The sequence below is a fragment of the Triturus cristatus genome, chromosome 12 (assembly GCF_964204655.1).
Source record: "Triturus cristatus chromosome 12, aTriCri1.1, whole genome shotgun sequence".
NCBI classification, from domain to species: Eukaryota; Metazoa; Chordata; class Amphibia; order Caudata; family Salamandridae; genus Triturus; species Triturus cristatus.
Genome location: NC_140595.1, coordinates 838898514 through 838913056, shown reverse-complemented (window position 1 = coordinate 838913056; position 14543 = coordinate 838898514). Strand labels below are relative to the sequence as shown.

Genomic DNA, 14543 nt, shown 5'->3' with positions numbered 1-14543 from the left:
GAGGTCTGAATGACAAACTAAATCGGAGTTTCCCTTTGAAAGTAAGCATTTCTTCCAAAGCAATCATGGCTTCCAAGTACATCAGGATATGCACATGGAGAGCTATCTCGGAGATAATTATAAAATGCGAATACGTCATGAATGGAGATGCCGCCTTTTCAGGTGCTATTATTGTTTGGGCGCCTAACTCGTCGTCACATTGTTACGATCCCTTGTCCAAGAGAGAGCTCTCAGGGTGGTGCCTGAGGAAGGTAATTTATCTGTTTGTGTGGACCTAAGGAACTCAAAATCCACCGCTGTACTGAGGCTGCATTGGGCTGACCAGGCAGGGATACAAAATGACATTTCTTTGACAAGGATCTATAGCTACTAAAATCAGCACACAGCCTTGACTTATGGGCAACTCTACACTAGAGTCCATCAACACCACATGTCATGGTCTAGGTGGAATGGGAAAAGGTCTCAACAGTCCCACTGGTTTACTATGTGAACCCTTGATTGTGGTAGAAGTTGGACACATGCTTTACATATAGAATTCACCAAGAGTATATCTTTCCTCTTGACAGTCTTAGCAACTCTAGGATGGCTAGCTAATTCATAAAGCCAACTCGTAAGGTGTGATCTTAGCTGATCTGATGGTAAATACACAGCTTTTTCATGGTACTAAAATCCAGCAGATCATATCTAAATCACTGGTCTGTGAACCAAACCTCTTCATTGATTGCCTTCCTGTTTGTACTTTGGTCAAACATGAATCTGCTTTGATTACTGGAATATAATGATCTCACAAACTCTTTGGAGAAAAACATTTATAGTGGATTCTTAGTCACTTGATTTTCACTTTCCAACTGATCTTGTCTTGAAAAGGCACAAGCATTTGCATTCTTAGAACCCGGTTTATAAATTAAAAATCTTTTTCAGAGGAAGTCAGAGTCCATCTGATTTACCTAGGGCTAAGTCCAGGCTTCAGGGCTAAAGCAGCATTTCTCCTGGAAACTGACATGACTTTCCACATACAACAATCCATTACCATGCCAGCTTTCTTCGCCCCGTCCCTTCCATCTAAAGAGGAATAGAGACTTCATCACCCAAAGATAGCTTTGCACTAAAAGGCTAAGTGTTCACATCATTATAAATTATTTAAATAAATTATTCATACAAAGTATCTGGCCTCGCCGTTCCTACATGGAAGATGAATAGTACAGATCGTACTGGACAGAGGCCTGTCACCGTATTTAAACTACAACGAAGTGGCCTCCATTTACTAGGAGTCTTTTATGTATCTTCTTACATATTTGGAGATAGCCATTATCCGAGATTTATACTCCATTGCAGTCCGGTCATATAGCTGTTACAAAGATCTACAACTTCCGGACCGCACAAGATTTGTCCGTATATCAATTCTTTTCATTCTCTCCTCATTCTCTTCAGTGCGGTTTTCATTCTTGACCAGTTATTTTGTTCTACAAGACGAACATATGCTTGTTTTTATTTGCCAATTTCGTTATCCATTTGAAACCATTTCCATATGGTGTTTCTACTCATTGGAGGTTAACATTTGGCAAGTTGCATTTGTGGCTTTCCTGATGAAGGCGCTTGGGTCACCGAAACACGCAACTCAATTACACAAAGATCCAACCACGATTGAAGCCACTGTATTGTCTCTCAATTTGGATACATTCATTGGAAAACAATTTCCAATTTCCTATGATTATATATATATAACCATCCCTGATAATCATGTATATATATTCATTGGTGATGTCGTTATGAATTATTCTTAATATGTTTTTATAATTGTGACTATCATATTTAAAAGTTCACAAAATATACCAGTGTATTTGTTGAAAATATATACATAAAATTCGATTCTGCTGTTCCAATGCATTGACAAACATTTGGATTGCGAAGTGTGTTGCGTTTAGTTTGCAATGTAAGCATATAGCATGCAGGCATTGTTCATCATACATTTTTTTAGATATTTTGTATGAATACATTTTTTTAGTAAATTACACTGATGTGAACACTTAGCCTTTTTCAATACCATTCAGCAATTATGTTACACAATTCTAAGTGGAATAGTTGCATAGGGATTTGTTATGTACAATTGTGTTTTCCCTGCCCTGGGAACAGATATCAGTAGCAGGGGTCCTGATACACACACTGGCCCAAAGAATGCTTTTACATTGATTACACCAAGGACTATCGGGTGGACGGTCCTCTCTTTGTGAGCGTTCTCTTGGCAAAGGAGAGAACAGCTGTGCAGAAGAAAATGATCTCAAATGGATTGTCCTGTGTATCAAAATCTGCTGTGAATTGGCGAAGAAACAGCCTCCGAAAGGCCTTTGTGCTCATCCTACAAGAGCAAAGGCTGCTACCACTGAGCTGGAAGTGCTGTGGCAGTCTTGGACCTCTGCCAGGCTGCTACATGGGCATCAATTCACACGTTCACGAAGCATTACTGCTTGGATAGCCTTGCGGGAGGGGCATTCTGCCTGATCTGTCCTGCAGAATTTCTTGGTCGTAATCATCCCACAGACTCACCAACTAAGGGATTCTTTGCTTTGGTATCTATTCACAAGTTGAGCAATCTGCGTTTAGAAGAACCCACCAGAAGAACAAATTACTTACTTTCCGTAACACTTTTTCTGCCGGATACTCTTTCTAGCTACGGGTACGTATATACCATGCATACAAAAGAAAGGAGTGGAATGCTGTGTTCTGGTGTATTATCTCTGCCATTTACTATATATCGCTGAAATCATCCTGATATGCCAAGGCCTGATGTCTTAGATACTGTTGAACACACTGATTCAATCTTTTCTTCTGTCCAGCCGTTTGAGGATGATACTATGATGGACAGCTGCACCTCCATATGCATCTCTTTACACAATACAGACCAGAATTTGGAAATCAAGTGTGGTCCGGTGTCAGTAATAAAAACCTTTGGAAAAGACTGTAAACTAACATGTTGTGAAAAAGTGGCACTAATTCTTTACATGTGCATGTTACGCTGTCACCGGGTAGCAACTTAAGTTCCTGCTTGCAAACCTGTGCTGTTACTGCTATGCCAGTGGCTCCACTTCAAAGAGAGATGTGTTAGTGCTGAGAAAGTGCCGGCCACGATGCTCTGCTGTCTCACGGCTTATGGTCCAAGCAAACCGCTGCACCTTACCAGCAGGGCCAAACTGGGAACAGCGCTGATAAAAATGTGAAATTTAGACCCCATGTACAGACGTGCTAATGTGTGTTAGAACCAGAGCAACTATTTCAAGTTGCTGCTGGGATCGAGCAACATGCACCACCACTCCTGGAGGCCGAAACCAGCCTCCAAGTGTCAAAACCGGCCTCCTGGGTCTCCAGCCTCCCGGGGGGAACACCACTGGCGCGACTCGCCACTCCAGCCATGCTTACCAGCTGCTCAGAGGGGCGCCTGGTCTAAACCTCACTGCCCACAATAAGGCTCCTCTTACCTTTCTGGCGCCCCACATCTCTCATCAATGCACGAAGCAGTTGACACAGATGTTTGGGAACAAGTGGCTGGGATTGGGTTTCAGAATCAGAGAAGCCCTTCCAAACACTGAAGAGGGTCTAGCAGTGGGAGGTCTTTATGGCAAACTAAATCTGAGTTTCACTTTAAAAGTTAATATTTCTTCACAGGAAATCATGGCTTCTGTAAAACTGCAACGTAAGGAACATCATTAACATCCAATAGTTCCTTACTCTTAGCAGCATGTACAGAGGCTGGAAATCTAACACCTTGTATAGAACTTACATTAATATATATATGCATGTGCAATCTTCTTTTAGGAATGCGCCCTTTTACATCACAGCAACCTTTAGTGGAACGAATAATCCCATTCTTAAAAGTGTTAGACAACTGCAACCAAGACTTTAGAGTGGAAAATAAATGAACACCAAATAGTTCACCGTTCCATTTCAATCTCATATGGCCTCAGGATACTTTTCTGTATTGTAAAATGTCCACAGGGCAGTCATTTTGGAAACCGCTGGTCATGACAGTGTAATCCAGCATCCATGTCGCGAGGTCCTGGCAGCAGCGACGTGGCTTCACAATCCCCAAGGATGCAGTCCTGAGGAACGGTATATCTGATGCCGCTCATCCCTCTCGATAGGCCTCCTGGGATTTGTAGTTCACGCCTGTGTGCAGCCATGGAGCGCATGCTCAACGCTTGCAATCTGAATGAGTCCGCGCCAGCGCTCCGTGATGACGCCAGCACCCAGGGGGAGCAGCTCCACCGTTCTGCTTATCGCTTACAGACCACGCCAAGAGGCAGGCGTTGCCTTCAGACCTGCACCCTGGCCCTGTGCAGACATACGAGTGAGCTTGAGCTGCTGCCATTTCTTAACAGGCACCAGTGCCAAAATAAGTACAAACAGGCCCTTTTTCTCTTTCAGGAGAACTGAAGGAGCACGCGAGCCTCTTCCAGAGAAGCCCTTTGCTTCATCTCTTGGGTCACAGTGGCCCGTAGAAGGCCCAGGCTGCCACAGGCACCTCGGTGAACCGCTCTTGGAAGAAAGGTCACCGACAGGTCACCGACAGGTACATGGCACCTGATTGTCCACAGGACACACTCACCTTTGGCGGGCAGGAAGAAGACCAGCACCACCAGGAAGGAGATGAGTACGCAGGGCACGATGATGTTGATGACGTAGAACAGGGGCTTCCGCTGGATGATCAGGTTGAAGAGGATCTCCTGGTACTCCAGGTCGTCGGGGGAGAAGTTTTTGTTGATGACCTTCTTGGCCGGGCGATGCTTTATGGCCCACTCGCCGTTCTCTGCAAAGGTGGACAGGAGTGTTAGAAGAATGCAGAACGGATGTTCGGTAAATAGACATGCCAAGGCATGACAAGGAATGAAAAGGCATGGAAAGACATGACAACGCATGACAAGGCATGAAAAGACATGACAACGCATGACAAGGCATGAAAAGACATGACAAGGCATGCCATGGCATGACAAGGAATGAAAAGGCATGAAAAGACATGCCAAGGAATGCCAAGGCATGAAAAGACATGACAAGGCATGAAAAGACATGACAAGGCATGACAAGGCATGAAAAGACATGACAAGGAATGAAAAGGCATGAAAAGACATGACAACGCATGACAAGGCATGAAAAGACATGACAAGGAATGAAAAGGCATGAAAAGACATGACAAGGCATGAAAAGACATGACAAGGCATGACAAGGCATGAAAAGACATGACAAGGCATGCCATGGCATGACAAGGAATGAAAAGGCATGAAAAGACATGCCAAGGAATGCCAAGGCATGAAAAGACATGACAAGGCATGCCATGGCATGACAAGGAATGAAAAGGCATGAAAAGACATGCCAAGGAATGCCAAGGCATGAAAAGACATGACAAGGCATGCCATGGCATGACAAGGAATGAAAAGGCATGAAAAGACATGCCAAGGAATGCCAAGGCATGAAAAGACATGACAAGGCATGAAAAGACATGACAAGGCATGACAAGGCATGAAAAGACATGACAAGGAATGAAAAGGCATGAAAAGACATGACAACGCATGACAAGGCATGAAAAGACATGACAAGGAATGAAAAGGCATGAAAAGACATGACAAGGCATGAAAAGACATGAAAAGACATGCAAAGACATGCAAAGACATGACAAGGCATGCCATGGCATGACAAGGAATGAAAAGGCATGAAAAGACATGACAACGCATGACAAGGCATGAAAAGACATGACAAGGCATGCCATGGCATGACAAGGAATGAAAAGGCATGAAAAGACATGACAACGCATGACAAGGCATGCCATGGCATGACAAGGAATGATAAGGCATGAAAAGACATGGCAAGGCATGACAAGGTATGACAAGGCATGCCACTAGAGGGCTTGTGGAATTTTTGTTAAACCCTTAATAGGCAGATGTATGGTAGAGGGGGGCCGTGCCTTGCACTTTAGGACATCTCTCTATTGCAGTTCAAGACTGTTTCTTTCAAATTAGAAATCCACTCCCTGGTTAGAATAGAGCCTGGTGCCCTCCCTTGGCTATGCCCACTATGCTTCCTTCTGCAACAAGTTGAACCAACCCCTCTACAGACTTCTCCAGGCACATTTAGGAACCCAGCGGTGGGTGGTGTCCTGGATTTCCTATGCAGTTAGAAAGGTAGGCGCTAAAATTATTTGTAAACGTTTTGCAAACATACACCTTTACAACTGCAGAGCTGTGTCTAGTGTCAGGAAATGAACGCAGGGGGCGAGTGTGCACAAGAGAGGGATTTAGGATTTGCCTACGTCAAGGAGTATTATTTCCAGTTGCAAACACTGCCTTAAAACAAAAAAAGAAAGAAAACACTTTTAATAACACATGGATTGAAGCAAGGTGAATAAATGTCAAGGTCAGGGAGGCCATGTGCATGAGAAATGCTTGTTTGTTGTATGCTTGCCCTCTCCTGGTCACGTTCTTGTGGCCACACCTCCTAGAAAAGGGATGTCACTCAGCGGTGGGTGAATTCAGTTCATTTGTCAAACTCAGAGGTAGTGCTGGCCTGCGGGGAGTCTCTGCATTACAGTCCCACCCTCTAAGAGTCCCTGTGACCTTCATTAATGCTCCTTGTTGTATGAAAAGTCACTCTTGCAGAAATGGCAACACAACTAATGTGGAAGAAGGCCAGATGTTGGCCTCTCACCTGTGAAGGCTTCAGGGTCGATCTCCACCCACTCAATGGGCAGCTGTGTGTCTGGGTCCAGGGTCAGCTGCATGTCAATCTCACTGGCGCTGTAGGTCTGGGACCTGGAAGAAGCAAAAAGAGAAACTGAGCAAAGATTCCAGCTGTGAAGCGGTGACCAGGCCATGAGACCTGGAACAAACCAGGATGAGCAGCAGTTCAGAACTCTGGCTGTTGCAACAAACATGGATTGAGGGGCGTCCATCTGTGTGATGCATGGAGCCTTTTCGGGTGACCAGGGACAACAGGAATGATCTTTGGGGAACCTTCTGTAAGGTAAGTGGGACCAGAAGGATCCATGTGAGTGAGAAGCGCAGACCTACATATGACTGCGAGAGACCGGGGCTGCCTGAGACGAGGCTTGGAGGCAGGGATCGAGTGTTCTGTAGGTCTTCGCCAGCGCGTACACTGTGTGGGAGCAATGGCCCCAGCAACACCTGCAGGTACCTACCAACTCCAGGGCCCATCCACAAAGATAAGCTTACACTTGAGTAAATCAACACGTATAAGTTCACTCTTACACTTTGTAGTAAATGTACTACTTATGGCTATTCACCATTTCAGAGTGTAAATTTACTCCAAAGTGTAAACCCTCATGTCTCCACCCCCTAAAATTAGATAGGCCAAGTTTATGAGTGTAAATTTGCTAGTAACTTTTCACCCATTGACGAAGTTCACCAGCCAAAATCTCCCTATGGTAACGTATAAGGAATATTGAAAAAGTTAATTAAACATTGGAAAAAAAGGTAAAAATATGTTAATGTTAAATATTAATGTAAATTAATGTTAGATATATTTTGAATGGACAGCAAAATAAAATATGACGCAATACTATTAATTTAAGTTTTAATGAAATATTTATTACATTTAAATATAGTAAATGAAGTTAAAACCTTTTTTTTAAGTTTTATCAAGAAATCCCACCTAAAGTTGAACATTGATATTAATGTATTATGTATCACAAATGACCAAAAATTATGTATATAATTGATTTAACCAGGGATTGGCAATGTGATGTCATCAGTGATGTCATCAATATTGTTATTTATCATGTCATGAGTGAAGTAATATATGAGGTCATAAGCAGTGCATGACAGGGCGCAGGTTGTATAGTTAGCACAGTAAACTTACATTTTTTGGGGTTTTTTAAACATTAGTTTTAATATTATTACAAGACCTAACGATAACATCACTTTAACCTTTTATTTTTTTGTCTGAATTTCTAGTTTTAAAAAAATGTAAAGTAACATCATATTACCATACCTGACTATAATGTCACTTTAATCGTTGTTCTTTTTCACTGAAGTTCTGGGTTTTTTCATCATATTCACCCAACTCCCTCACTAGTTTTGGACCGTGCGAATGAGGGCCAGGCCCTGTGGCCAAACCACCCACGGGCAGCAACCCTGTGCCCAACACTCCCATGAGCAGCCAGTGGCCCGTTGCTGGCCATCCTTGCAGGGTCAGGAACCCCCTATGGGCACCCACCGCACATTTTCCACATTGACCACACTAGAGGGCCATACGGGATCTCACGGGAGCCTTGCTGGGTCCTACAGGAGTACGTGGAGTCCCACCGACTCACCACAAGGGCAAGGGGGTCAGGGTACCCTACACTTTCCCCTTATTTGTTAATATTTTTACTATCTCAGTACACTGGGACTGTGTCCGTGAGTCCTGAAATGGACGCAACAATTCTGCTGATGTTGCGGCCAATGAATCACATTTCTCGGCACTGCAGGATGAAGGGGATGACAGGGGAAAAAAAGCCTCTCAGCCAATCAGAATGCTTTATTTTTTTTAATTGGGGTACCACAGTACTCTTGCAGGACCACCCATCCAGATAGCACTATATTTTGACATTAGTTACTCAAAAACGGATTCACATCAAATCACAAAAAGCGCACTTTGTGGCTGAAGATCTACCTTTCTGCCAAATTCACACGAGTCTTAGCACGGCACTGCCGTGGGACGGCCAAAGCAGGACCGCCCGACCTGGATTCCAGTCAGAACCCAGCAGGTGTCCCAGTACGGGTTTGGCAGAGTGGCAGCCGGGCACTGGGGTGGCAACCTGTTGCCACACCGCTAAACTCGTAATCAGGCACTAGGTGTCCTATTGACCATTGGCCCACCTAAATACTGACTATAAAATATTGTCCAAGATACTCGCCGACCGTCTGGCACCGATAGTCCCACAATTGGTACACCCTAACCAAAATGGGTTTGTCCCCACCAAGAAACCCTAACTTAACCTGCTGCACTTCTTTAAAGTGCTTGAATATACTCCGACACAGTGGCCTTGGCCGGGATGCATGGTACTTGACCTGCAGAAGGCTTTTGACTCCCTGGAGTGGCACTACCTGTTGAAGGTGCTCACCCGTTACGGCCAAGGCACCCATTTTCTTCGCCACATCAAGCTATTGTACACCGGCCCCACAGCCAGGGTCAAAACTGTGTCACTCATTTCAGACCCGATGCCTAAACACAGGGGCACCCGCCAAGGCTGCCCACTGTGTCCACTCCTATTCTCTCTGGCAATGGAACCCCTTCGTGAGCCAGGCCAGTGGGGGAATTCCATTAGGCTACGGCCTGCATGTGGTGTTGTTATCTGTAGATTACATGCTTTTATATCCCTGCAATATTGCCTCCATCCCGCCTACCATAGCACACGCCTTAGGCCAGTTTGCATTTGTCTCTTGTAGGAAGGTCAACTGGGCCAAAGTCCTGTCTCTTTCCGTTCTTGGTTACCACTCCGGATCTCGCTCTGTGGATTGGCCGTACCACCCTGCAGTGGCAGCCCACCATGTACCTCTATTTGGGTATACGTAGATACCACACGCCGTCCAACTTACTAGATGACAACCTAACCCACGCCGATAACTCTGTCACGCACAGATGGTGTTTTGGCACACTTTATTTCCTTCAGTGGCTAGTCGTGTTGCACTCACCAAGATGGTGATGTTGCCTCTCCTCATATTACTACACCAACTTGCCACTTTACATTACTAGATCCTTTTTTTGTTCGCTTGAACAACTCACTGGGAAATTCACATGGTATGACACGTTCCATAGAGTTGCCCTTGCTAAACTTCATCTGCCCACTGAGCAGAGTGATCAACGCATCCCAAACTTTGAGCACTACTACCTGGCATCCCAGCTGCAGTGGGCGACCAGATGGCTGGTGGACCACACCGCTACTTCAAGAGAAGTATATTTCTCACTCGTGCTACCCCACCCTATGCCCTGGCCATGTAGCTTCTCGGTATGCCACGTGGAACGATGGTGACATAAGGTACTGGAGCGGAGCTGCTGGCATGAACAGAGGTTATAAACGCTGGGAGATCTCTATAAGGACGGGGCACTCCTCACTATAGACAAACTCTTTGGAGACACTGGCGTCCCCGGACCAGTTCCTGTTTTACACTACCATCACACGATCACTGAGGGTGCACTGGGGCGAGGTCCATCAGGAGCCCACACTGCATCACACCATGCAGTATATTAATGTCTCTGGACTGTGGTTCCCAAAGTTTTGGCTCCCGAGGACACCCACTGAATCAGTACAATTTAAATTTCAAACAATAAAACAGTAATTCACAAAAAATACACAAACTTCTACTGACCAAACAAATACTCAAATGACTAAGTATTGTGTTATTTTATATTAAAAAAATATGCAAAAATCAAAAAATTGTAATGGGAAGGTTGCTGCTTCATCTTAGTGACTAACTTTTCAATGTTTGGTTGTATTTCAGAAAGTTGAATCCTCAGGTCTGAATGTACATTTTCCAAGTGGTTTCTGATTTACTTGTTAGGAATATAAGATCTGAGAAAGCTTTTTCACTTAAATGTAAACACATACAGGCCAACATTTTAGGTTGAAATCTTTTTATTAATTTAACAACAAACAAGATGCAGTGAGAAATCAGGCCCAGATCATGGGCCGGCAACCATCTAATTGCTTCGCAGAGCATCAAAATAAAACAAGAATGAACCTTCCCGCCCCCCTCCCTCAGCCAACCCTCTCCTCCCCCCTCCCGTCTCCTACCCCATTCAAAATGACTGGACAGAAAGACAAAAAGCAGGCCCAGTACTCTATTGCGCAGCACAGTGTTGTTTAGGTCACGCTTTGGCTAAACTCGCGAAGGCGCAGTAACAGTAAATATCTAGGGCAGGACAGCTCGTGGAAATTAAGAGCATAGCAGGGTGACAAAGGGCCGCCACACATCAGCGAAGGAAGCCCCATCTCCTTGAAGTGAGAAAGAGAGGCGTTCCATGCCAAGAACATACCACAGTCGATGGAGCCATCCCTGTGTAGTTGGTGTTCTGTCTGTGCCCCAGTGCGATAATATATTTTGTAGGGGTGCCCCTAGAGCTATGCCTAGTTGCTTACCTTTATGAGATTTGAGGGGAAAGGTAAGCCTATCAGACACTCCCAGGACCACATATGCGGATAAGCGTAACAGGGTCGTATCGTAATGACTATCAATCTCGTCCAGTACTGCGTCCAGTAAGAAGTGAAGGTGGGGCATTCCCACAACAGGCTTAATGATGTGCCTTCTGCATCACAACCCCTCCAGCAAATATGGGAACGGTGAGGGTCGCTCTTGTGTAGTCGGGAGCGTGTTAGATACCAATACATCATAATCTTAGTGGCCGTCTCAATGCTAGATATATTACCCACTGAATACCAGGCTCTATAGTGAATGTCTGCCCATTCTTTAGGGGTCAAGGTCTGGCCGAGCTCTGTCTCCCACCGTCTTTGGCCCGCTGTCTTGACCACCTGTTCAGGGGAGCATTAGATGTGGTATAGTTCTGTGATGAGTCGCCTTGTGGATTGTTTCGAGAGCAACCAACACTCATACCGAGTGAGGGATCTCTCCGCTCCCAGGCCAGTGCCCTGCTTTGTCCCAGTGACTAAATGCCTCATAGTCAAGACCCGGGGAGAAGTCCGGATTTTTAGTAATAGGAGTAAGGGGCGATGGGAAAGTTGTCAGCACATTGCGAGTAGCTGTAGTATCCCAAGCTTTCAATGTAGCTCGAGCCACAGGAGAACCATGCAGCCTAGGGGGCCTAGAGGCTTTGCAAAGAAAGGGGATCTTCCAGAAAGACTTTTGGGCTAGCGTGCGCTCCATAAAGAGCCAGCACCTCTCGGATTCCGGCTGAGCCCATTATAAGAGAGTCCGCAGCTGTGTCGCTTTATAATATCGATCAAGGTCAGAAATCCCCAGCCCCCCCCCCTCCTCAGGGGGACTGAAGCTCAGGTCCCTATTTATTCTCGGTCTCTTATCCGCCCAAACAAAGGCGATAAATTCAGATTGTAGCTGCTTCAAAACACCTGGGGAGGTTTGAAAAAGGTATAAAACTTTGGGGAGTATACTCCTTTTGAGAGCTGCCACCCTACCCAGCCACGAGAGATTAAATGGCCACCATCTTCTAAGCTCCTGCCTTGTCTGACGAAGTAGCCAAGACTAGTTCAAGGATATCGTCTCAGCGGTGGATAATGTCAGCATGATATCCAGGTACGGTGTGGCCTTTTGATCCCAGCGAATGGGGCACGTTAGGGCCAGAGCAGCGGCCGTGGTCTGCTTCAGTGAAAGGCCCTGCGCGTGGGACATGGCTACATTCACCTTAAATCCGGAGGCTGCTGCGAATTCCTCGAGCTCGGCCAATAAGGGCGGAACTGAGGTGTGGGGGGACTCCAGTGTGGCGATGACATCGTCTGCATAAAGGCTAATGGTATGTCACTCTCCCCCAAAAAGTATCCCCTTAATCTGCTGGTTCTCCCGAACCCTCTGAGCTAGAGGCTCCATGTAAAGAGCAAACAAAAGGAGGGAGAGCGGGCAGCCCTGTCGCGCGCCTCTGGAGATATGAAAGGGTTCAGAGGTAAAACCATTTACCCTAACAGTGGCTGAAGGGCGACTTTAGCCGCTGAACACCCATTGGCGAAAACAGCGGCCAATCCCAAATTTCTCCAGGACAGTCTCCAAGGAGGGCCAATGTTCCCTGTCAAAAGCCTTTTTTGCGTCTATTGATAGTAAGACGCCCTCCTCCGATTGACGGTGAGACTTATCCAAGAGATGCAGTAGCCTTCCGGGGTTATTGCTAGACTGCCTAATTGCAACAAATCCGGCTTGGTCCGGGTCTATTAATCCTGGCATCATAGGACCCAGTCTAGCCGCAAGAATTCCTGTGAAAATCTTAAAGTCTATGTTCAAGAGGGATATCGGCCTATAAGAGGTACAATATCTATTATCTTTCCCAGGTGTGGGCAAGACTGCCACCGACGCTAAAAGCATTGTAGGTGGCAGCTCCATGGCGTCGTCGATAGCATTAAAAAATCTAGTCAGTATTGGGGCTAAAATTGAACAAAAGGTTTTGTAAAAAATGGCTGTAGATCCGTCTGGGCCAGGGGATTTAAGAAGTTCAAGTCGAGCTATGGCTGAGATAACTTCTTCGGTTCTGATGGGTCTATCGAGGGCTGCCATCCTGGTTAGATGTCAACTTGCAGTGTTTTATGCCCTGGCGATACCTGAAGGGGTTCCCGTCAGGCAAAGGCTGAGCAGTATATAGATTTGTGTAAAAATCCCGGAATGTATTTGGTATATTCTCCCCCGTGTGTTACCCAAGCCCCCTTCAGTCAGGATGAGCGGGACTGTTTCCGTCTGTCGCTGTGCGCACAATTTATGAGCCAACAAGCGGCCGCATTTGTCCCCCCTGTATAAAATGTGTGCTTCAGACGGAGTGCAGCGTATTCCGCTCTATCGAGGTCTAGGCTGGCCAGCTGCGCCCTCGCTGCTTTTAGCTTCCTCCAAATTCGAGGGGCCCCTGTCCTCTTATGAATCCCTTCTTATTCACGTACTTGCTTAGAAAGTTCATCCCTCTTCTCTCTGCCTGCCCTATTATCAGCAGCCGACGTAGCTATGAAGTCGCCCCAGGCTACTAATTTGAGGGTTTCCCAAAGGGAGACAATTGAGGTGTCCTGGGTGTTGTTAGTAGCTGAAACGTCTTCCAGTGTCTTTGTGAGGCGTGTTACAACTTCAGGGCGGTGGAGCAGCGTGTCCCTCAGCCTCCAGGAGCATGATGGTCTAGAGGTGGGAGAAAACAGCAAAGTCGCAGTCAGGGCCGCATGATACGAGAGTGCTTGGGGTTCAATTACTGAGTTCCGTGCTATCGGGAGGAGAGAACGAGCCATTAGGAAGTAGTCTAGCCTTGCGTATGTCCCACGAGCATGAGATTAGAAAGTGTAGTCGGGTGTGTGAGGATCAAAATGCCACCACAAGTCCACCAGTCCCAAGTCGTGTAGCCACTGTCGGTTGATATCAGAGAGAGCCCCCATTTGTCTCTGCAATTGTGCGGAACGATCAAGCTGACTGTTGAACACGATGTTCAGGTCGCCCCCGATAAGGATTTGCTGATCGGGTGTAGATGCTAAGTCACCTATCACCTTATGTAATAAAGTCTCCTGACCCTCATTAGGGGCATATATAGTAGCCAATGTTAGAGTGTGTCCCCCTACAGTCCCAGAGTGCGCTACGAGCCTCCCTTTAATCTCCATTTTTCTGGCTCCCACCTTACCAGGGAACGTACTCGCAACAAGGATGGCAACCCCGGCCTCCTTGGTGGGAAGGTAGGAGACGTATTGCTGTGGGACAGCCTTAGAGCGCATCCTGTGGGTATCGCTGGACAGCAGATGGGTCTCTTGTAATAAACAGATATGGGCCCGGAGGGCCCGGAGTTTTCCAAATAAGACAGGATAGCTCTACGTTTAACAGGGTTGTTAAGCCCTTTCACGTTTAGCGTTAAGATCGTGA

General features: G+C 46.0%; 1 protein-coding gene across 1 annotated transcript in view; it reads right to left on the bottom strand.

Moving 5' to 3' along the window:
• Positions 1–14543, bottom strand: part of CHRNE (cholinergic receptor nicotinic epsilon subunit) — a 153075-nt gene that overhangs the window by 44100 nt on the left and 94432 nt on the right. Inside the window, exons 6-7 of the mRNA XM_085639223.1 lie at positions 6691–6794; positions 4601–4801 (exon numbers count right to left, since the gene is read on the bottom strand). Of these exons, the coding sequence (XP_085495349.1) occupies positions 4601–4801; positions 6691–6794 (305 nt within the window). The remainder of the gene's footprint in view (positions 1–4600; positions 4802–6690; positions 6795–14543) is intronic.